Source organism: Balaenoptera physalus (genome assembly GCF_965194825.1).
Source record: "Balaenoptera physalus genome assembly, chromosome: 7".
Taxonomy (NCBI): domain Eukaryota; kingdom Metazoa; phylum Chordata; class Mammalia; order Artiodactyla; family Balaenopteridae; genus Balaenoptera; species Balaenoptera physalus.
This window is the reverse complement of record NC_138886.1, coordinates 90,204,035-90,229,288: the sequence shown is the minus strand read 5'-3', so window position 1 is coordinate 90,229,288 and position 25,254 is coordinate 90,204,035. Positions and strand designations below refer to the sequence as shown.

General features: G+C 38.6%; 2 protein-coding genes across 7 annotated transcripts in view; one reads left to right on the top strand and one right to left on the bottom strand.

Moving 5' to 3' along the window:
- Positions 1-25,254, top strand: part of CENPP (centromere protein P) — a 236,977-nt gene that overhangs the window by 157,215 nt on the left and 54,508 nt on the right. The window lies entirely within an intron of this gene.
- The window catches only part of ECM2 (extracellular matrix protein 2), a 41,765-nt gene continuing 19,889 nt past the window's right edge, over positions 3,379-25,254 (bottom strand). Inside the window, exons 3-10 of one of the 3 annotated variants that reach the window (XM_082469703.1) lie at positions 24,974-25,162; positions 22,247-22,810; positions 19,428-19,543; positions 17,641-17,776; positions 12,045-12,202; positions 9,736-9,875; positions 8,054-8,380; positions 3,379-4,441 (exon numbers count right to left, since the gene is read on the bottom strand). In XM_082469703.1, coding sequence (XP_082325829.1) covers positions 4,273-4,441; positions 8,054-8,380; positions 9,736-9,875; positions 12,045-12,202; positions 17,641-17,776; positions 19,428-19,543; positions 22,247-22,810; positions 24,974-25,162 — 1,799 coding nt within the window. In that variant the 3' untranslated portion in view covers positions 3,379-4,272. The remainder of the gene's footprint in view (positions 4,442-8,053; positions 8,381-9,735; positions 9,876-12,044; positions 12,203-17,640; positions 17,777-19,427; positions 19,544-22,246; positions 22,811-24,973; positions 25,163-25,254) is intronic. The other 2 variants (XM_082469704.1, XM_082469705.1) reach the window with 2 other exon arrangements.

The window sequence follows — 25,254 nt, the reverse complement described above, 5'->3', positions numbered from 1 at the left end:
TTTTAGTCAGTCATTCCTTCCCCCTCAACTGATTCAAATCCTATTTCAAGGCCCAGCTCAAGCCTGTTGATCTTTTCTTCTCCAAACTCAGTGCTAGTTATTTCCCGTATCATATATACCACAGGCTTTCTTTATTACTCCTGATCTAAATTTGTCAGTTCAGAGAAGCCATTTTTGCCTGTAGCACACAGCATTATGCTTAACATAATGTGTGGCACCGGTAAAAATTTGGGATTTTATCCTTTAGCCATATACCCATCGTCTGTGGCTTAAGTTTCCACATACTTACCAAATCTAAAATTATCTTGAAACAAGCGTTATAATTTATTAACACTTCCCAATGAATTTAAAGGTTTATACTACATAGTTTGAACAGTTATTGGAATAATCACATTCTTATGTGTGAATGGGGTATCATCCTCACTGCTCTTAGTGGTGTCCATGCAGACCAGGGGCAGGTTTCAACTAGTGTAGTGGGTGGTGTTTTCCATGTTAATAAAAGCAGTCATCCCTAAGAGTAGTTAACTTTAACCTCACAAGCCTGACTCCTAAGGGATGTGTGTAGAGTCATTTGACAATACAAGCCCAGGGAGAGATTGTTGTATTTTCTTGCTCCTGTTGGCAGCGCCTGCCAAACCAGGTGCCCTGCACCCTCAGATTTAGAGGTGTGCCATACGCACTCTCAGGTGTCCAGACTTTCCACTTTGGGGACTTCATTCAGAAGATGCATGTTAAGTCCAGACTCAGCCACCTACTCCCTGTCATTCCCAAGTGCCACACACTCACCCTCAGGATGCTGGGGTCATCCTGACCTGCCTGCTCCATAGGGAGTGACACAGTCTGACAGAGACGAGGATGTGAGCCCAGTCTGTGCACGCTACAACACTGTGCCATGTTGTGCCTGTCCTACAGAACACGTACTCATGCTGACTGCCTTTCAGGGTGTTTCAGGTTGGAGGTCAGTAGTCTTTGGTTGTGGCAGAAGTGCTCAGGGCTGATCCCACCCTAGGAGCTCCAAAGGAACAGACACATCTACTAAACTTCCTTGCCCTGGCATACTCAGAGGTTGGCTGTGTCCAGGCAGCTGTAATCTGCATACCTGAGAAGCGTTTCTTCAGACCAGAGCTCTCCAGCGAAGTTCTCTGAAAGTGTGGGAGGAGCTGAGCAGAGGATAAGGACCAGGGACTTTGGCTGAATGTTCCTTATGATTCTTAAAACTTGATGTGTGATTTATATAGTACCTTGTCTACTGGTTTCAAGAAATAAGGGTGGTTAGGGAGGCAGGCAGGAGCAGTGGCAGTTAACCCTTTCTGATGGTAGCAAAGCTGTTTTGTCTGAAAAGAGTCTGTGTACTTCCTCTTCAGGGACACTTCCACCCCAGGGCACCATGAACTCCTAATGAGCCATGCTTGAAAACCACTGATGTGTTCATCAATGCATTTATATTCACACAGCATGCTATTTTATAATTGAATCAAGTGATCTCAGAAAAGTAAAATGACTGCATAATTATTGGAGACCAAGATGGGCACCCAGGTGTCCTGATTCCTGGTGTAATTATTTCCTTATGATTCTAGGCTATATGTTTTTTTTAACCACATCTTATCTTTAGTGCTTTTTGAAATATTTTAATCTACAATAAGCCAAATCTCAAAATTGAAAAGTTAGTTAGTACTCCTTGTACTTATGTGCAAAGATGACACACCATTAATATTTTCAGACCATAGCTGGGCCAGGATTTCCTTAGTGTACATATGTATTAGTAATTACAGCATATTTCTGAAGCCAAACAGAATACCTCTTTATTTTAAACATTATATATCATGAAGAATGTTTGCTATATGGACATTTATCACTTTTTTAAAAATGGAATTAAAGCTTCTATCCAGAGCATGATGAAGTTTCAAAGCAAACAAGTTCAATGCTAGACATATTTTATATTTTAAATTATAAAATCAGAAATAAAAGCAACTTCCAACTTAAAAACAAAGCTTTCATCAGTCATTCTGATTTTTAGCCTTTCTAGAGATTCCGCTCCCAACAGGGTGTCCCTGAGTGCACGATAGGGTCTCAGCGTGTTCCTGTGCCTGGTATTACTCCAGGGCTTCCAGAGATTGCTGTTGTGCTGTTTGCACACTCTAGAAACCCACGATCTGGGAGTACCCCCAGGGCCAGGCAGAGGGACCTCAGGAACCCAGCATGCTTCATTGCATCACCAACCTGTTCTGCTGACTTCATCACACTTGGCCTGTTTTGATTGTCTATTTGATTTCCTGCTTATTGCCCCTAACACAGTATGCATCACCAGAGGGCAGAGACCTCATCTGATCTATTCATCCCTGTCTCTGTAGAACAGCACCTGGGACACATCTGATTAAAGTCAGAATGAGAAATGAATGCTGGAGTGTTTCAGTGTTGTCCAGGATGCTAATTCTTTTGACTCACCTTATTCAGTTTGAGTCAGTTTGAGTCCCCTCTGACACTAATTTTGTTTACTGTTTAGTTTGCCACTTATGTCAATGTGTTTATATTCACACAGCAAGAAACATTGCACAGGGGTTCTTGTTGATTAAATGAATAACCATATCTTCTTGTTTTCATCTGTCTCTTACATTCAACTTGGCCAATTTAAATTAGCAATGCTTCTACATTCCTAAACTAGTTATAAATCTCAACTTTTGTTCCATAGGATTTTATTTCTCTTCTTAGCCACTTGGCTTAAGCCTTTGACCCTTGATTCTAACAGTTTGTATCATATTATTATTCTTGTTCATTTTGTAATCTCAAAAACCTAGATATTAAGAAAAGGGGCTTAGAAATAACATTAGCTTAAATGGGATAAATCAAACTTACACATCTTGAAAGCTGTCCAAATAATAATCAACTTTGGTTGAATATGCTGGTTTGCTGGTTGCTGTCAATTTTATATGAAAGGTTGGCAATTATAAGTATACTCACCTTTCATACCACGCTTCCCAGATGCTTTTTATTCTCTGGTTCTCGTAATGACCCTGTGAAGTGGGGCTGGAAGGTTCTGAGGATGGTGAGGGAACTATTAAAAAATTGAATAACTGAAGTTTGAAAAATTAGAGTAACCTGCCCAAGGGGGCCAAGCCTAGAACTTAAGTTCCTAATCTGGTGTTTTTTCAAGATACAAAACTGAGAGTAACAAGAAAAGTCAACGTGGTTTCTGTATGTGTCTTTTACAAATTACTTTAGAAATAAAGATAAAAGATCATTACCTAATGAAAAGTTTAATATATTGTATGGTTTTGTTAGGGTCTAGTATATAGTGAATACTAATAGCTTTATGTTAAATTGAACTGAGTAAAAGGATACATTTGAGCAAATTAGGGCAAAGAAAAGAGGTACTAACAATGACCAGAGGAGCAAAAATTTTTTTTAATTTATGCATTAGGTTTACATTTACAAGGTTTAGTCAAGGAAAATTAACATATATTTTAAGCAAACTCCACTGCTTCCCATAAAATCTTTTGATCTTGAGCAAAGAATAATGAGGGTGATCTTAAAATACTGTTAAACTTTTTAGACTTACAGAGAAATTTTAGACTTACAGAAAAATTACAAAAATCATATAGAATTCACATATACCCTTTTCCCAGCTTCCCCTAATGTTAATAACCACATACTTAGCCATAGTACAATTCTCAAAACCAGGAAATTAACTTTATAGTAGTGTTTTAGTTCCACACGTGTAATTAATAGAAGGAACTAAAGCTAAGACAATAATTAAGTTTATTTATACCAGTAATTGTATCATAGGGTCTTATAGAAAATTAATAAATTATTGCTTTAACAGTAGAATAATAAACAGAACACTAGTTCATAAATTCTACCTATTATTTTTTCCTGTTATCAACTTCTTGGTCTTGAACCATAATATACATAATTTTTAAAAGGACTCAGGGAGTTCTTAGCTAATAGCAATACTAAGATCTGTTGTAAAGGACATGCTTATTTTGTTCTAGATTCTCCCAGTCTAGTTCAGTAGCACACAACATTCTATTCTCATGAGAAAACTTTGCAATGAGATGGCTTCTTTCTAGAGTGTAAAACTGAAACCTTCACTAAAACTGCTAGAAGACTAAACCTTGTAGATATGTCTGGTTGTTCTTATGTGCGTTGGCGAATCAGGTTGGCTAGCATAATGATACTAAGTATAACATGACATTATATCTCTCTCATTGATGAAAGATGCTACTGAAACAGATATGTGAGTATAATTTACAAATAACAAAGAAAAATGTGGAATTACTTGATATTTTGTGGTTTAAGAACGACACTTGAATATGATCTTATGCATGAAAATGCGTAGGATGATATTTCTCTTGTTTTAATATAGTTGTTTTCAAGATGAAGATGTTCCAGGGTTGAATCACCATCTTCTTCAGAATTGCAAATTTGTTCTGGAAGAATATTCCTAAGGAAAAATAGACATGCAAGTCATAAATGATCCAAGTAATATTCTGCCTTCATAATTTAGGAGCTAAATTTTATATTTCTTTTAAAAACTCTTGTTTTTAAAATAAAATTGGATCCTTTTCTTATACACCAGAAAAAAATTCAAATATGTCAAAGATCTACATGTGAAAAAATGAAGCCATAGAATAGTAGAATAAAACATGTTCATACCCTGGGAGTGGGGGAAAAATCTTCCTATGTGTGACTCAAAAACCAGATGCACTAAAAGAAAAGATTAATAAATTGACTACAGGTGTTTTTTTTTTTAAATGCAAAGTTAAAAGACAAATCACAAACTAGGAGAAAGTGTTTGCAACTTATATTACAGATAAAGGGCTAATATACAAAGACCTAAAAACCTAGGAGGAGAGGGAAATGAGAAAAAAAAAAGATACCTGGGTAACCAGTTTACAGAAGAGAAAATGAAATGACATGTAAACGTGATGCTTAATTTCATTCATGATAAGAAAGATGTAAATTGAAATGATACTGGCATACCACTCTCACTTACCAGATTTGCCCAGCACCCTCCCAAAAAAATCCAAAAGTTCATTAACATGTTCTGATGGTGAGGCTCTATAGGATCAAACATCATTGAAGGAAATTCAAAACAGTACAGCCCCATGGATAGGAATTTGGCAGTATCTAGCAAAATTACATGGGCATTTTATACCTTTCACTCAGCAATCCCACTTCTAGGGATCTATCCCAAAGTTAGATTGGAAAAATACAAAATTACATTTGAACAGAGTTGTACATTGTGGCATTATTTATAGTATAAAAAAATGGAAACAATCAAATGTCTATCAATAAGGAACTGGCTGAATAAAATGTCCATATAGTGGAATACTATTCAACTGTAAAAAGGAATGAGGAAATTCTCTACATACTGATATGGAGTGATAGCCAGGGTATACTGATAATTTTTAAAAGTGAAGAACAGAAAAAATATACACTCTTTCCAGAGAGAGAGAAAAAAATAATAATCCTTTTGTGTAATAATTTGTATAATAATTGTGAGAGGCAGTGGGGAATATGAATGTGTGTATGTATGCTTATATTTAAAAAAAAATAACACTGGGATCATCAATGGGAAATTAATTTAAAAGTTTAGGGGCTTCCCTGGTGGCACAGTGGTTAAGAATCCGCCTGCTAATGCAGGGGACATGGGCTCGAGCCCTGGTCGGGGAAGATCCCACACGCCGCAGAGCAACTAAGCCCATGCGCCACAACTGCTCAGCCTGTGCTCTAGAGCCTGTGTGCCACAACTACTGAAGCCCACGCTCCTAGAGCCCATGCTCCGCAACAAGAAAAGCCACTGCAATGAGAAGCCCGCACACTGCAACAAAGAGTAGCCCCCCCTCACCGCAACTAGAGAAAGCCCACACGCAGCTACAAAGACCCAACACAGCCAAAAATAAATTTTAAAAAACTTAACCTATGGGAAAGGGTGGAATATGGTATAAGGGACAGGCATAGAAAAATATTATATAGAAAGTAGCAATTCCTAAAAACCAAAGCAAATTGAAGACCTATCTGAATATTAAGTTGTTGACCTATTGTTACAGAGAAAACTTCTGTATTTAAGCTATACATCCTTCATGGAACATATTCTAAGGACAAATAGAACTACTAAAAACATAATAAACTTAATTAAATACTTTTGTTGTTAGTTGTAATAATGGTATTATCATTTTGAAACTATTGTTTATAATAAATATAGGTTATTGTTGGGAACCTAGATTTTCAGTGTAAGATAAGCAAGTTTAAAACAGAAGGACTTCTCTGTAACATTAAATTTGACTTGGGAATATCTGTATGAACTCATTTTTTTTTTCTTCACAAAATATATATTTCTGGCAGTCCACTGAAAGGCCTTGAAACAGTAACAACACATTTGAAAGGAAGATGCCTGGTGCCCAGATTGGGGCCTCTGAACACGATTCCCCAGTGAGAGGAGCTAGGGCTCTTTGGAAGAAGGCTGGCATTCGGCTGTAGTGGGGAATATAAAAGTGAGCCATCCAAGATCTACGGAGGCCTATCCAAGGACACAGGAACCAACTCGAAGGGCTACCATTGGCCAAAGATGGGACAGTTTAAGAACAATAATTGCAGTTGATTGAAACATTCTTAATATATAAAGCCATAAGTTCATATTGATCCTCCAGAGAAAGAGAAAAAGCCAAAAACAAAATAATAAAGCAAAAATATTTAGGCACTAACTTCTTTTTTATCCTGAGACAGCCACTATTAAAATTTTCATATATTTTATAGTCCTTTTCATTCATGTTTAATGCATATGTATATTTTTTTCCAGTTTTATAAAGATTGGCATAACATTGTATTAGTTTAAAGTGTACAACGTAATGGTTTGTTGTATATGTATGTGGTTGAAATGATCACCACCATAAGTTTAGGTAACATCCATCACCTCACACAGTTACAAATTTGTAACCAACTTCTTACTCTGCTAGGCAGTTTAAAGGAAAGAACTGAGCCTACCTTTCAGAGTAACAAAGTTGCCCTAGTTGAAAAGAAAATATTATTTACAGACGAAGTCCAGCTATAAAATGTGGAAAGAATGACAAAAATAGAAATTCACCACTTTATTACCCCTAAGGAAATAACAGATGCAAGCAATAAGCATCTGTGAGTGAAAAAACCATTGGTTCAGTGGTGGAGGAGAAAGGTTATAATGGAGATAACAGGCCATGACCACCTAAATCTCACCAGAATGGGACAGATATTGTATGCCTCCTGATGCAATGCAATAGGAAGCATATAAGCATGACCTAGGAATTATTTTGGCCAAAAAATTTTGACTCTGAATCTTTAAAGCCTTTCCCATCCCCACCTTTTCCCCTATAAACTCTTGACTCTTTCTTTGTTTTATTTTTCAGGAGTTTATGTTTGGAATTGTAGAGACAGGTAAAAGAGTAAGGGGTATAATCTCCAAGGACAGGACCACAGAGCTCTGGGGTCTGCCTCCCTCGTTGGCTGCACTAACAAAGCGTTCCAGATTAATTCTTGAGACATTCATACTTTCTAGGCAGGGGTGATGACTCTGTCAGCAGACGGAACACACACAGAAAAATGTATCCTCAGAAGTGAGGGAGCTGAGTCTCAATAAATTTATTCAGAATTTTGTCTTCAGAAAAATCTAGATAGAAGCAATTTTAATTTTAGCATATACTTAGGTTTTGTGTTCTACAGATTACAGTGTTTGAAATTACATATGGAGGTGGGATTAGCAACATAGTCTATTGCCTTGAAGCCTCACTTGAACATGCCTCTAAGGTTCTAGGTATTATATAATCATACTCTATTTTTACATTTTTTTACTATGGAAGTTTGCATACATAGAAAAGTAGAAAAAACACTATAGTGAATCCTTACATACCTATTATCATCCAGCTTCAACAATCATTAACATTTGCCAATCTTGTTTAATGCAACCTCTTGTCACTTTTTTTCTTTAAAGTAAATTCCAGACATCATGTCATGGTTGTTTAATCCTATATTTTGTCACCCATGACAATTTAAATGTATACTTGAAAAGGCCAAAATTTACCGTATCTTGTTGTTGTTCAATCTCAGAAAATGTAGTGCTTTCATTTCTTGTACCCCAGGTGGTATAGATTTTAATTCATTATGATCCAGAAACAGCTCTCGCAGAGAATGATAAGCCCCATAGAAGGAAACTCGGTCTATGCCATCATCCACAAGTTTATTAAATGACAGGTACAGGTATTCCAGGCCTGGTTCCATGTGGGCAAACACAAAGCCAGGGATGCGCTCAATCTGGTTGCCGATGAGCACAAGGTGCAGCAGCGACTTGGGTAGATAGGAGGGGACGTGGTAGAGCTTGTTGTAGGAGAGGTCAATTGATTCTAGATTTCTAGAAAAGAGTAAACAGAGTGGGGACATCAGAGCAGTGACTGTAAGCTCAAAGTTTTGACAAGCCAGTCAAGATGCTTGTCCATTTTCCTGCCAGTACTCAGTGTGCTGTAATGATTCCCAGTGCAAGTGTGGCTGTATGGTGGTCTGGCTGCAAGGCTAGTGCTCTTACCCGGGTACCACAGAGCTGCTTGAGTTCCTCTCTAATAGAGGAGCACCAGAGTTCAGAGAGAAAAACTCATATCCCAGGGGTAATGCTCAGACCCAAAGAGGTCCCCCAAATATCTCGAAGGTCAAACTTGTATGAGAAATGAAGTCCAGAGTCCTAGCTGACATCAAACCCTAAAATCATCTCTGGTTCCAGCAAGAAAGTAGCAGTGTTGAGGGGTTATTGCATTCTTGTTCCACATTTGATCTGATGACCTGGGATCTGGGACTTGGGGTGAGAATGAGGCATCTAGAAAAGGTTGTTAATAAGCCAGAAGATCTGGGAAATGTGGTGAGCTATCTGGCTTTTTTCAGAGCCTCACCTGCGGCTTCTGCCCACCCCATGAAGACTTTTCACCTGATGAAGACTCAGTTGCCCTGCCACTGCCACATCCTGCTAAACCTAATTGGCCCTCAAGGCCTCTTTTCATCTCTGTCCTGCTTCTGAAAGATGCCTGTCCCCATGGTGCCACTCAGATCCCTCATTCCCTCACCACATGCCTATAGATCTGCTCTGATGCAGCTGCTGCCAGGGCCTGACCCTGTTTCCCTGTGTAGCTAATCCTCTCCTTCCTGATGAGCAAGGCCTCCACACTTTGCCCTTCACTGAGGCTACAGCCTGGGGCCACTGATTCCTCTCCAGGAAGATGGGCTCTGCTTTTTGCTTCCGCTATCGGGTCACGCATTCTTTAGTCTGTTTTGTAGCACTTGAAATAGAGAAATAGTTTGAAGGAATGAAGACAGTGTGGTATAGAACAGTGAATGCTGGTGCTTCCACCTAATGGTGAGGGAGAAAGGGAGAGGAGGGCAGCTTCCTTCCTCACTATGGGAAGGGGTTATCTCACTTAAACTTCATGACTGCCTGTGAGGTCAGCAGAGAGCAGAACAGTGATCAGACCTAAGGTCACACTGCTTGGGCTTAGCACTTGCACACTGTAGGGTGTCCCCAGCAGCAGTGACCATGGCCATCCTAACATCAGTCATATCATGAATGGTTTGAAGTCTATGCAAATAGACAAGTTTTATGTAGGGGGAGGTTCACTAAGAAAGAATGCTGTCACCTCCCTCACTTGCCCATGTTCATACCCTGTTTAATAATGGCAAAGGAAAGAAATCACCTAAGAAAGTCAGATTGTAGCATGTACTTACTCTTGATTTATCCAGGCTAAAGGAGCAATTCTATTTTCTTCAATTTTATTATAACGTAGTACAATGACATTGATCTTTCTGGTATGATTAAAAGAAATTTCAGTTATTTCTTCAATTTGGTTATTTTCTAGGTATAATTCCTATAATTAAGAGAAGAGACTTATTTTTTTCATATTAGTTGATAAATATATTCAATCTCACAGAATTGAAATCAGGTTATAGACTGTTGTCACTAGTGTTAGCTAAAGAGTATTGCAGCACTTCAAAATGAGTTCATATTTTTAAGTTGTCAGATTTTCTAACTAGTAAAATAAAATGTACTATCTGTCATGGTTATGGAATTAAATGAATTTTATTTAATTATTTTTTAACCATAAAATGATATATGATATAGCATACCATAATAATTGTATAAAGCTTTCTAATTTACAAAACAACTTATTCACATAAATTATTTCATTTGGGCTTCAAGATCCTAAAAAGTAGGAAATAAGTAGAAATTATCCCCACTTAGCAGTAGAGAAACTCAGACCTGGAGAGATGGCAAGATATTTGCAAGGTTACACAGCTAATACATGAGGGAAACTCATGCTGGCTGGCCCCAGCTTAGGTCAGCCTGCTTCCTACCAGTCCATGCTGTCTGTAATTTTTTTAGGCTCACATTTTTTAGATTTGTTTGTATTATAATTACTTTAATTAACAGTTAATTAAGAGCCTTCATTTAACATCAGGGTGAAGTTTGCTAGAACTATTAGTAAGTTTTCAACAGCTAGCTGCCTTCAAGTTAAATTCATTTAGCATTACAAGGAATTTTTCACTCAGGGATCTTGTTGGAATTCAGAAGTACAATTGGTATATATATTCAGAGTAACTTTCTATTCCTGTTGTAGTAATTTCCCCCTCTTTGTCATTTAATTTTGGTATTGTTGGAAGTGGGTAAAGTGATTTTTAGCTTTTTGCTTTTACCTTCATACATATTTCGGGGTGAACTAGATCAGTGGTTCCTAAACTTGATTGTATATTAGAATCACTCGTGAGCTTTTTAAAGTATAAATTCCAACCTAAATCAGAGCACACTCATTTATACGTTGAAACTGCAGCTGTGAAGCAGTGCATTGGAAGGATTCACAGCACATGTACTTGCATGGACAGCACCTCCAAGAAGCTAGCGAGAGGGTCTTTGGAAAGAGAAACCAGGGATGAGAGGGTCAGACGTGGAATAGAGACACATTGCTCTTTTGTACTATTCAAGTGTTGTGTGTGTGTTTTACTGTGTGCATGCATTATCTATCTAAAATTTTAATTTTTAAAAAAATTATAAATTGTTGACCCCATTCTCCAAAGAACTTGATTTAGCATGTCTGGGATAGGTCCAGGAATCTGTATTTCTTTAGAATCCAAGTGATTCTGAGGTAAAGCCAGGTTATAGAACCTCAATCTTTACAATTTTGGTAAATTCTAAAGGTCTATCTTAATCTGGAAGTAGGAAGAGGAAGCATGGTGGCTGTGGTAGCAGCAGTATCATATTGAGATTAATGGCCCTCTCTTGGCTCACTGCGTCCACAGCAGTGGGAAGCTTTGTCCTGCTGCCTGATTGTGTATGTGGCAGAAACAGAACTCAGAGGAGGTGGCCTAGGAGTCAGCTGGATCTTCCAGGCCTCTGTTCTTAATGCAGGAAGTTGGGGCGTACACTCAGCAGAGAAGGCCCCCCAGAGTCCCCCCTTAATTAAGTGTGTTCCTTGTTGTAGCAAGGGAGACCACACACTTGGGCAGCAGGGAGTGTCTCCAGAGGGGATGGAGACAGGACAGTGCTTGGGCCCTTGGTAGGAGCTAGTTAGAACTAGTAAGCTGTGGGAAGAGGGTGGAGGGTGGTGCTGCTGGCACAGTCAGCAGCCTTCTCTGCAAATCTTGTCCATTTTCACAGGGTCACTGCTAGTCCATGTGGGACTCTGGGTGGAACAGACTGGGATGAACGTCACAGTTCCAGTTTGGGACAGTTTTGCAAGTCAAGGTACTTTTTGCAAGTTGTAGTTTCTGTTTGAATACTCAGTTCATCTTCCCTGTTCTCTCCCCAAGAGCCGTCGGCAGAACCAATTTTCACTTTATCAAGATTTTCTACTAGTAGTTATAATCTTGATTCATAATTTTGTATTGTTTGAAAGCAGTGCTCAAATTATAGCAAATTCTGTATATAGCACCAAAACTACTGAGTTTAATATGCATCACAATAACCTTTTAAAATATATTGTTTGTTTTGTCATAGTGTGCTGTATTTAAAATATAAAATATTATAAGTAAGATATTGGTACCTCAATAGAAGCAGGAAGACCCTGTGGTATAATTCTAAATTTATTTCTTCCCAGACGCAGGTAGGATAGGCTCTTCAAAGGTTTGAAAGCTAAAGAATTGACATTGGTTTCACTGAGACTGTTTCCTTCCAATTCTAAGGTGACCAATTGATTTAAGTCTATAAAAAAATAAAATTATTGTAATATTAGGATAACTAAAAAACATGTAATTTCTATAGGCTTTCAAAATTTCATGTGAAATGTTCAGTTTATTTGGAGGACTGATGTTGTAGCTTCTTTATTTGTATCCCCCTGCCCCCTTAGAGCCTTTTCCCTAGTACTTTGCAAATCCCAAATGCTCAGATCAGCCAGGACTCAATGCTGAATGCTTGGTCCAGGAGAGGCAGACCTGTAGAGAAATCACTGTTGTGCTGTATGATGAAAGTTTGTAACCCTCATACAAAAACCAAAACGCCACACACACAAAAAAAGAAAAAATTATAGGCAAATATCACTGAAGAATGTATATGCAAAAAACCTCAACAAAATATTGGCAAACCAAATTCAAAAGATCAAGTGGGATTTATCCCAGGGATGCAAGGATGGTTTAATATCCACAAAAAAAATCAATGTGATACACCACATTAACAAATTGAAGAATAAAAGTCAAATGATCTTTTATTATGGATGCAGAAAAAGCTTTTTACAAAATTTAACATCCATTTGTGATAAAAACTCTCAACAAAGTGGGTATAGAGGGAACATACTTCAACATATAAGACAAACCTACCACCAGTATCATACTGAACGGTGAAAAGCTGAAAGCATTTCCTCTAAGATCAGGAATAAAACAAGGATGCCCGAACTCACCACTTTTATTCAACATAGTGTTGGAAGTTCTAGCCACAGCAATCAGACAAGGAAAAGAAGTGAAACGAATCCAAGTTGGAAAAGAAGAAGTAAAATTGCCACTGCAGGCAACATGATACTATATACAGAAAATCCTAGAGACTGCCACCAAAAAACTATTAGAACTAGTACATGAATTCAGTAAAGTTGCAGGATACAAAATTAATATACAGAAATCTGTTGAGTTTCTATACACTAACAACAAACTATCAGAAAGAGAAATTAAGAAAACAGTCCCATTTCCAATTGCATCAAAAAGAATAAAAACCTAGGAATAAATCTAAACAAGAAGGTAAAAGACCTGTACTCAGAAAACCAAGAGACATTCATGAAAAAAAACTGATTGAAGGCAACACAAACAAATGGAAAGATATACCTTGTACATGGACTGGAAGAATTAATACTGTTAAAATGACCATACTCCCTAAGGCAGTCTACAGATTCAGTTCAATCCCTATCAAAATACCCTTTTTCACAGAACTAGAACAAATAATTCTAAAATTTTTATGGAAACGCAGAAGACCCCAAATAGCCAAAACAATCTTGAGAAAGAAGAACAAAGCTGGAGATATCACACTCCCTGGTTTCGAGCTATAGTGCAAAGCTACAGTAATTGAAACAGTGTGGTACTGGCACAAAAACAGACCCATAGATCAATGGGACAGAATAGAGAGCCCAGAAATAAACCCATGCATTTATGGTCAATTAATCTATGACAAAGGAAGTCAAGAATGTACAGTATGGAAAGGAAAGTTTGTATAAGGAACCAGAGGAGGGAGTTGGGGGGCCAGGGCACCCCACAGAGGAAGCAATGGCCAAGCAGGGACTTGGAATACAGGCAGATGAGAAGTAGAAGGTTGTAGAGGGTCATTCGACGTATTTGCAAAGACAGACAGGTATGAAATGGCAGCATAATCAAGGATGTATGAGGAATGTAATGCAATGGGTGGTTCCTTTTTCCAGGACACTGAAGGAGCACTCTGCCTGGCAAACCCTCAGTCTCTGAACAAGGGAGTTATAGTAGTGAATTCCCATCACGGTGTTCACTCCTGTGCACTCTGACAGTGCAGCCAGATGGACGTTTTGAAAGGAGAATGATCAAAAATTCTCCACACATTCAGATTGAGCTACCAAGAAAGGCCTTTATACAAACAAGATTTTTCTAAATTGTTTCTACTGGTCTCAGGAGTGGTATGACCAAATCAACTGGAAACTTAAAGGAGAATGGACAGCTCAGCAGTGAAGATACCCAGAGGTGTCTGAGTCAGACATTCAGGGTGTAACTTTGGAGTTTGTTCAGTGGCCAAAATTTTCAGAATAGGGGATGTTTTCACATTCAACTCAAGTCATGGGTACTGCACTGAAATGCTCTGTGCAACTCAGATCCTACTCTTAGGCATATCAGAGAAGTAAGACATAGTCTAAGGATAAACAAAAGACACTACCGTCAGGAGTACAGATCATAGATTCTAGAACATGACAAGGAGGAGGTGGCAGTGTAGACTTGAGTAGTACGGAAGTGTGAGTGGGGCTAGATTCTCAAGACAGAAAGATGTAGGTAGACATGGGAGGGTGAGGCAGCCAGGTGAACTCATGGAAGCATGAACTCACATGGGTGTGCTCAGGAGTAGGAAAGAGACCAGCCCTGGAGTGGGCCATATGCAAGAGGGGATGAAGGTTGTTGAGAGGGCAGAGGTGGGCTGTGCAGGGACTTTGTGCACCAGAAAATAAGGTCTGACTTTCCTTCTCTAGGCAACAAGCAGCCTCTGGATAGGGAACAGCATGACAAAATATTAATCTGCTGGTGTTTAACATCAGCTGAAGGACAGAGAGGAATTATGGAGGCCAACTAGTAAATTATAAGTGATTCTATTTCCTCATATAACCAAAACTCCTTAATTTCCGCAACTAAAGATACTGAGAATCCAGCATAATTATCTAGTACATAGTTGAGGTTTTGGAATGTAATAGAAGTTTTTCAGAGGAAAATAGATAATAGAAGTAGACTGGTGGTCATTACATGACCTCACAAGAAAGAGAAACAAAACACAACAATGTAAATTAATATTATACATTACTTTACGGTTATTCTCTGGCTTATGTGTATATTGTGTATACATAGATAGTATGTACGTTCCTATATGTAACAGGCAAAAGGATGGAGGTAGAGAAGGTTCTTGTAGGTTAGACTGTGGCAGAAAGAGGATTTATTAGCAGAAAGTTGGTAGGAAGTCCTTCCCATTGTGGGCGGGGAGCTACATGGCAGGTTATAGACATGGATAGACCTTGTGTGAGAACTTGATCTCATAGATATTCTGACTGGATAGCCACACCACCATCATTGCTAGAAAGGCCACCATGATCATGGGTTTTGTTTTGTTTTTAACATTAATGAAGACAGGAACATTTTTTAGCATGTCCAGTTTTCTCCTGCTATCCCTCCCTTCTATTTTTTCACCTTCCCTTCAATTTTAAGACCTTCCTTTTCTCTATAGTGGGTATGCACATCTCTCAGTGGATTCTGGATGAACTCCCAGCACCTCGGCATAGCATGTGCAGAGCTGTCTGTTGTGTGGTTCCTTCCTACCTTTTCACATCATCTTTTGTTCTTCACTCCCCATCACAGGCTGCATCCAAGATCCATGAAACTGGATTTCCCATAGTATCCAAATTGTTTTGTTTCTTCACACCTTTGTACATACTGCTTCTCTCCCTGGAGTGCCCTTCTTCCCCACTTCTCTGGAACTATATATATAAAACCTGAAGGGTCATGAGGGAGCTAACAGAAGTGCTACAGGCCACTGATGGTCAAGCCAGGGGCTTCCACCCAGAAAAGTAGTGTCACAGTACTGGCAGTGGCCTGTGCTTGGGCTTGCCTTGCTCACTGCCAGCCAACCTGACCATCCACAGCAGTGGGACTCACAGGAGCTGAGGAGCCCCAGTGACTACAGCAGTCGAGAGAAAACCCAGTACCTGAGGGGCCAGCATTAGAGCAGAACTAAGAACTCAGTACCTGAGGGACCAGCCCTGGAACGGGACTAAAGACACAGGCCAAAGAGAAGAGGAGCCTTTGGGCCACACACTACAGGGGCCTCTCTGGACAAGGTGACAGTGCAGAGGCTCCTCACTGGCCGCCTGCACAGGGCCAAGGCCTGTGAGGTGCTCAGACTGTAGAGATGGGAGGTGGATCGAGGAAGAGGCCAGTTCACCCTGGAACACAGTCAACCCTCTGGGAATATGGAAATTTTTTTATGAGGGAGAAGTGCGTGTGGAGAAGCAGTTGTAGGAATGTGTGAGAGCACCTTCCAAATAAGGACTTAAAACATGTCATTTTGATAACACTGCTAGAAATACCATCTCACATGTAGATCACATATAACCCATTAGTACACTTGTCCTAAATTAAGTGTTCCTTTGGCTGTTTCACCTAGCAGTTAGAAATTGAACTTTCTAATGTCTTTTCCATATGACAAAAGACCTTCAAATTTTGTTTGTTAAGTACCCCGAAATCCATCTGGAAATAGAGTATTTCCATAACTCTGTAATCCTCAGATTTGGCAGTTCTCATTATTGTTTTTTCCCCATCACCAGAAGTGTTTTGTCCTTATGAAGTTTTTTGAGGAGTGAAAGGAAATAATGGAATTGTTTTATTCCTTTAAAGGCTTGGTTATCAACATTAACCTAATAAATATATTTCAAATCAAATAAAAAATGTTAAGCACTATACCTCAAGAACTACACTAGACTGTTAGGAAGATAAAAAGAAAAATTAAGCAGTTTTTGTCTTAAAGAAGCATATAATCTAATCAAAGACATAGCTAGAATTCACGAAAAGGTAAATATAATACTGCCTCTTTTATACAGAGTTCATAATATGACAACTTTAGTTATCCAGCTAGTCCAGGAACAGTCTTAAGAAGAGTAAATTCCAGTTGTATCAAATGTACAGAATGTGGGGCACCTTCACTAAAGCACATCCATGGGAAAGCCAGGCTGTCGTGGCAACCACACACCCATGGATATCATTTGTCTTGCCCTGTGGGGTGCATGTGCCTCATGGACAAGTGCCAGAGCAACTCTCTAGGGAACAAGGCTGTCAAAGCCAAAGTGACTGCCATATAGAGTGCATGTGCTAAAGTTTATGTACTTTGTTTGTAGGATTACCCCTCAGCCTCACATAGTATGCTCATTTACTTATATTTTATGCATAATTCTCATTTGCCAAAACATGTCAAGTTAAAAACTGCAGAATGTTGAGAGGCAGTGGGAGGTGTGTATGGGGTGTATTGAGCATCTAAGGGTGATTAAAGGAGACCCGTTCAACAAGCCGTGATACTGTGTTATCACCACTGATACCAAAAACATCGGTACAAACACAGCACCAGAACACCTGGCTGTGTGGGGAATGTTAGTGTAACTCTTAGGATATTATGGATTTGTAATTTAGTTATTGTATTGTGAATGATGAAAACCTGAAATCACTGTAAGTTTATTTATAAAATGCATTTTTAAGACAACAGGCAGTTTAAAATACATTTTTTAAAGTTTCACCAGTCAATAGTTAAAATAAATTTTATCAACTTAAATGGTAACATGACCTAAAAAAATTTTACTAGCTATTCATTTAGTAATATTGCAAATAAAATTTCCACACAACTACAGAAGAAAGGTTATATGGACACATATCATAAAGTCAAATGTTAAATACCTGATAAACTTTCTTCATCAATAAACTGAAGATTGTTCTCATTGATTTTAAGTTCTTCTAATGTAGATGGTAGTTCTAAAGGAATCGCTACCAAATTGTTTCCATCCATATTCAGGCGCATTAAATTCTTTAGAAGCTTAAAAGGCAAATCTCAAAATTACTTTTTTATCTTGTCACAGATGTACAGTCATATAAGTCATTTAATGGTCAATTTACGGTAGTTACTAAAGTTTCACAAACCTTCAGTTGCTCAGGTTTAGACAAGAATCCCCATATTCTCCCTGCCAGGTAGATGTTGGTCCTGTTAATAGCATTTATTCCCTGGTATTTTCAGCAAACTACGTTTGGTGATTTTTGCATCACACTCACCCATATTTTTATGGTGACTTTAGAAAGCAAGAGAAAGCTCCTATCGCCACTGGACCAGTCATATTTTCCTAGATCTTAGGTTTTCAACTTCTCAGCAGTAGACACAAAGTTAATTAAATCATGCAATAATCTGAATCTGTCATAGATGCTAACAAGACAGCAATTTGAACCCTTTCAATGTGTTTGTGAACTCAGTTTTCCATCTATACTAAGTAGAAACAGAGTCATAAAACAGCACTAATGATTGTGGAAATTCTTCAAAATTAAATGCTACAAATGTCACAAACTGTTTCTGTATGATACCCAAACAGTTTTGACTGTCTGGAGAGTGCATTTCCACATTTGTAGTCACATGTTTGTTGACCAAACTAACCTACACTACCAAAGTTACAGAATGATTTACATCAGTGGTGCTCAAAGTCAATTTCAGCAGTTTGGAAATGGGACAGAGAATCTCAAAACAAGAAAAAGGTAATTTCCTGCAGTGTCCTCTTTTTTGATCAAATACAGGAAATGCACAAGTCTCAACTGTTGTTCTATCAGGACGGCTAGCATGAGGCAGGACTCCAGGTCTTTCACATGAACGTGGACACCAAGTGTCTGGAGCTCTCTCGTCTGCAGTCCAGAATCTATATGAGAACCAGGAACTGAGCTTGTAAGAGGCCAGTGATTTGTCCAAAGAGTGGACAGAAGACCATCCAAGGGGATAAAGTTTGACCTCCTGGCATGTAACTTGTTTTACTTGGGCTTCTTTAAGCGCACACATTTATGAGTATTTGTTTACACACACAGACCCCTCCTTTCTTCTGCCTTTGTTTTTCTGAAAGTCCTTGATACTCTGTTTTCTCCCTTTTAGAAAAAATTTTTAATTAAATCTGATTCTTTCAAAGGTTTACTCTATGCTTTTCTCTTTCCCTAGCGTATCCCCATGTTAATTTTCATCTGAGCCCATTTGTTTTTCTAGAACCCCCTCCTGCTGAAGTATCCTTTATCAGATTTTGCAGATAGCACAAAATAAGGAAGCTTTGTCTTGCTGGCCTGAAAATGTTAATAGAGTTTCCGGATAAGCTCTCCTTTTTTCCCAGAAATACCTCATGTACTAAGAGACCATATTTCAACATGTTTTCTGCTACTTAGGGAGAAACTCCTCTATAAATTCAAAACATTAGTTTTGTCATTCATGCTGTTGTGGGTGCTTTAAGGACAAAGCATAGAAAAAACAGCTAGAAACCTATAAAACAATATACTATATTCAAGATAAAACTTGAATACAGTTTAGGGACATCAGAAACTTTCTTCAGAGAAAACTCCAGTAAAACATTTTACTTTTCCTTCCTTCTCCATCTCCACCCACTGACAGTACAAGTCATGAGAAAGCCATCCACGTGGACTGTTAGAAGTCAGAGCATGTTATTTACCTTGAATGCTTTTGGACCTATGCCTGAAGAGGTGACATTATTTTTGCTCAGATCAAGCCTTTCCAAATTCGGTAATCCATTAAATGCTTCATCCGGAATGGAGGTGATAGAATTGCCTAGGACACGTAGCAATTGTGTTTTAGGCCTATGTGCCTATAAATACATGTATACATGCACATGCATAGATAGCAAAAGAGAGCTTTATCTGGAGGAAAACGCAATACTTATAGCAAGGACAGTATGTATTATATAAGAAAATGAGTGTTTAGAAAAAAAACAAGACTGGGACTAGACTATTTCATATGGTCAAAATTTTCACTCTAAGGACTTGTCATGCTCTAGTACATCATGTTTTAGATGAAGCTGCTTTAAAACAGCCAGGATGTGGTTTGGTAGACAATTCTGTTAACGTTATGCATTTTACAGCAAAGATGTGTTTATGGAAGGTGCTATAGAAACTGATTTTTATAGTTATTTGTATTTCCCTAATGACATTTCCTAGACCCTGGACCAGAAATATACTGTTTTTTACAATGAAATCTTGGGCATGTGACTTGCCTTCTTTGAGCATCAGTTTCCTCTAAGTAAGAAGCTTGGGGAGATAATCTCTCAGATTGCCTCTAGATCTTATGTTATAGTTCTGTGACTTCAATCTATAGAAGTTCCTGCATGCTTTAATTTATGGGGTTTTGGTTTGGCATTTAATTAAGTACAGTAGTCAACGATTTTTAAATACAGAAAATGAGCTTATCAGAAATAGTGAGTACTATAAAAATCATGTGGTGACCTTCTTATAAAACCAAGATACTGTGGCTGAGCATAGGTCATTCATCTTTCATAAGACTTTAGACTTTCACAAATTGTTTTGTTTTGTTTTGTTTTGTTTTGTTTTGTTTTGTTTTAATGGCAGAGCACACCTGGCATGCAGGCTACAGAAGGAGGGGGCGTTGCTGGAGCAGGACACTCTAGGCATGAGAAGAATTCCTTAGGAGATCATGTGAACATGGTATCAGGAAGGCCATAACACCAGAAGTGTCCTATTGCAGATTGGCTGTCCTGATTAAAGGGGTCAGGCTGTGACTATTGAGTATTTATTTATACGATCATTTATTATTTCTGTGGTAGTTTATTTCTGTTACTTCCCCCAAGACACATCTGAAACCCCACTCAGATTCTCTCACCCCTGCATCTTCAGAGCCATCCCCAGCATGGGCCTTATCGCCAAGACTCATTCACTGTCCCAGTCTCCCCACCAGCCAGCCTTACACACGTTATCTGTCCTGCCATTCCTCCACTCAGAGCTCTTCCTGGCCCTATAAGAACATGGGCAAAAAGTCTGGACCACTCCATGCCTACCACAATGGCTAAAACAAGGGGGAAAACAACAGGAACTCTCTGATATTGCTGGAAGGAGTGTCACAGCCATTTTAAGGAACTGTTTGGTAGTTTCTTATAAAGTTAAACATGCTTTTACTGTATCACTCGGCAATCCCACTCCTGGGTATATACCCTAGGAAAAAGAAAACTTAGGTCGGCACAAACATCCATATGTGGATGTTTATAGCAACTGTATGCATAATTGCCCCAAACTGGAAATAATCCAGATGTTCTTCACCTGAGACCTGTGGTCTATCCAAACAATGGAACGCCACTCAGAAGTAAGGAGGAGCCAGCTACTGATAAACGCAACAACCTGGATAGCCCTCAGAAGCATTATGATAAATGAAAGAAGTCCAGCTGAAAAGGCTACATACTGTATGATTCCATTTCTATGACATCCTAGAAAAGGTACTCTAGAGACAGAAAACATCAGGGCTGGTGAAAGGAGGGACATGAGAGAATTTGGTGAGGTGATGGAAATGTTATATTTGGTGAGGTGATGGAGATGTTATATCTAGATTATTATTTTTTTTTTTTTTTTAGAGATTAGAAGTGGTCCCTGATCAGATTCAGGGCCAGTTGCTTCTCGGAATGTTTGGTGATATTCTTTTTAAAGTTTAATTTTTATTTATTTATTTATTTATGGCTGTGTTGGGTCTTCGTTTCTGTGTGAGGGCTTTCTCTAGTTGTGGCAAGTGGGGGCCACTCTTCATCGCGGTGCGCAGGCCTCTCATTATCGCGGCCTCTCTTGTTGCGGAGCACAGGCTCCAAACGTGCAGGCTCAGTAATTGTGGCTCACGGGCCTAGTTGCTCCGTGGCATGTGGGATCTTCCCAGACCAGGGCTCGAACCCGTGTCCCCTGCATTGGCAGGCAGATTCTCAACCACTGCGCCACCAGGGAAGCCCATATCTAGATTATTGACTGTAAGCATTTGTCAAAACTCAAAGTATAACAGGGACTTCCCTGGCGGTCCAGTGGTTAAGACTTCACCTTCCAATGCAAGCGGTGCGGGTTTGATCCCTGGTTGGGGAGCTAAGATCCCACATGCCTTGCAGCCAAAAAAACAAAACATAAAACAGAAACAATATTGTAACGAATTCAATAAAGACTTTAAAAATGGTCCACATCAAAAAAAGAAATCTTAAAAAAACCCTCAAAGAATAACATGCTAATAATGTTTTACTATATATAAATTATACCTTATAAAGCTGGCTTTAGAAAAAAGTCAATGGGAAATCATGGTTTGATTTGGAGGAATTTACTTTATACCTGACGGTGCTATTCTGCAGTAAACACCTATCTCTTCTGCAAAGTTTTTATGTTTGAAGATTGTGAAATTAATCTGTTTGGGGTCAATTTATATTATAAAATTAAAATATAACATTCATAGGACAATGGGAGTTAACCAGAAAATCAAGCGAACGTCAACGTCTCTTACCTATGAGCTCCAGACTTGTTATCTCTGGTGCTGTTAGCGGTGGTATTTGTGTGAGGTCGGCGCTGATACAGGAGATGGTTTTGTATGACAGAGAGCACCTGCTTGGCAGAGGTGGTATGCCTCTGGGGGTAGCTGGGATTGGGAGTTGAGAGGGCATCCTGAACATATCTCCTCTGACGGTGTCATCGTCATCCTCGTCCTCGTCCTCATCCTCATCCTCATCCTCATTCTCCCTTGCTGGGTTTCTGTGTTGATGGGCCTGCCTCCCCTCCTCTCCAGGTCTCTGCTCTCCCCCTTCTCTGCTCTGTCCCTCATTGGGAGGTCTCCCCCAATCTCCAGGTCTAGGGATCTTTTCCTTTTGCTCCCTATCTTCATCTTGTTTAATTTCTTCTTCATCCTCCTCAAATTGAAGTTCCTCTTTTCTCAGTGCTGGATGCATTTCCACCCAAGGAGACGGCTGTTGCTTATGAAGTAAACTGGTATGTTCTCTTTGTTCTGAAGAATCACCAGAAAATTCAGTTCTGTCATTTAATGCTATACTACTGAGTAGCAAATAGGAGGCTACTGACCACATAAGGAGAAGACAGCAGGGGCAAGTTGTGGTATTAATGAAAGGAAAAATCATAGTGAAAATTAGGTTAGTAAATAATATTCCCTCTAGGTATATGAGTGCAGTTTAAATGTGAAATGCATCTTGAAATTTTTGTTTGAAGTTTTAATAGAAATAAATAAACTTTATTTCTGTTTTGTAAGACTTTATAGGCAATTCTTGTTTTTCCTTGTGAGTCTTAATACTTATTTTTACTAAAGTATCATGCTGTCTGGTGACTAAAGAGGGAATAATATTACCATATGTTGCTTACCATAAGCAGTCCTATTGTGAGATTGTAGTATGTGATAACTTTATAGTAGATACTGTTCAGTTAATTGGGCTTATTGATAATGTAAGAATTTGTACACTGTCAGACATAAAAAAGTGAAAGAGATGTACATTTTACTTGTTTATGGTAGTGAAATCGGCTTTTATTTATAGATTTATTATATCTGTCTGATTTTCTTTCAGCTCCATGGGCCTAAAAGCATCCTCTGAAATTTAGAGTTATAGAAAATTCTCTTCTGTTTTCCTCCCAGACTCTGTACTTAAATTATTTTTACTGCTTGAGACCTATAGAAGATGTCCTGGACTTAAATGATGTTTCTTTAACCTAGACATATGCACAGGAGTATTTTTTATTATTCCATGATGATGATAGCATAATATATAATCGTAGAAAGTTTATCTACATTTGTATTTAGCTGTTATTATCTTTGGCAGAAAGTGGGGAAGACTTGACAAAGACCAGACTTCAGACTCACCCTCCGAATGAAGAGTTTTAGGGAAAAGTGAGCTCAGTACATAGATTTTCTTTCATCAAAATATAAAAATTTACTTATTCATTTCCATGATTTTATTTAATGCCATACGTAAATCACCCCCAAAAAAGAACTCAAAATATAATTATGTGAAGGAATTACTTGAAATTTCAATTCAGTATATATTATAAAGTTTGTGAGTTATTTTTTTCACATCTCTGACAGAACATGCAAAAGGGAGAATAGGAAAAAATTAGCAAAGTGAAACTAAAACTATCATATTGAAACATTTAAAATCTTTTCTGTATATCCAAGTTTATTTTTCCAAAATAACCACAGCATTTCAAGAATAATAGTTCAAGTCCTTTGAAAAATGTCTGAGAATTTCTGGATCTTGCCTTTATAAATCTTGTGTTTCATATCCCAAGGAGTCCGTTTCATTAAACACTTTTGTTTTCTAACATTTTCTAAAGTCATAATAGCTTAGTAAAATAATTAGTAGTATACACCAAAATACAGTTCCTAAATGTTCTGAAGTTCTTCCTGGTAGGAGACTTTTGTAGGTAACCACCCTGTGATCATCCTGTGTGCGTGGAAACAATCTACCTTGATCATAGGCAACAGAAAATATCTGTATCCCTTCCCATCGAATTATTTAACACGTATTTATTTATTTCATAAGCTATCGGCCAGGCTTTTCTTGCAGGAGTCCTGAGGCTTCCTCCCTAGAGTCCTCTACTGCATCAGCCTCATGGGATAAGGCACAGTGAGCAGCCAACAAAACCTCATAGTGTGATCTTTCTGTGCACAGCAGTGCCACAAAAGAAAGCCACTGCTCCAGGGCCATTGCCCTTTATTTCCCTAGGATTACCTGAGCAGTAATGACTGCACATAGACTGGGAAAACTGGGCTTTATTCTCTCTAGATGCAAGCCACTCCTCCCTTTGTTCACCATGAGTTCTTCATCTTCATTTGGGTTAATAACTGTAAACACACTGAGTTGAATTAAGTGAGATAATGCATGTAAGGAACTAAGCAGAGCTCTTCACGCATACTAAGAACATGGGAGCTGTTTGCTATGTAAATTCTATCACTACATCTGTAATGCTGTGAGTCAAATGTGGACTGTGATCTGGTCTGAGTTTACTCATTCTAATAGAGCTAGAACTCTAAAGCCAAGATGTTTTATTTTTCTCTCCCCTATCATGCAATTTCCCAAATAATTTCCATGTTTATCATCATTGTGCCAATATTTTAAGTACCCTGATGACTAGTTTATCATAATTTAAAATTTAAGGTAGTGACAAAATAAAAACAAATGGAAGTTAAAGACTAAATCATATGTGATATTTTGTTTGGGCTAAATATTTGTACCAGTATCAGAGCAGACGGGGCAGCATTCTCCTTCAGGTGTAACTGTTTGGGGGCACATCTGAGGGTGGCACTTGGTCTCATCACAAAGGACTCTTCCATTTGAGCAGAGGCAGGTAGTGCAGGGCTCAGGAGACCATACAGCTTTGTTATACATGGTCATCCCATTTGCCAAACAGTGTCCTTTCTTTCCTAGAAAAGAACAGTAACATTTAAATTCCTTGTATTGTTACTAGCACTTGTGAATGGAAGTGAGCCCAATGTGATAGAGCCACACAAGAATA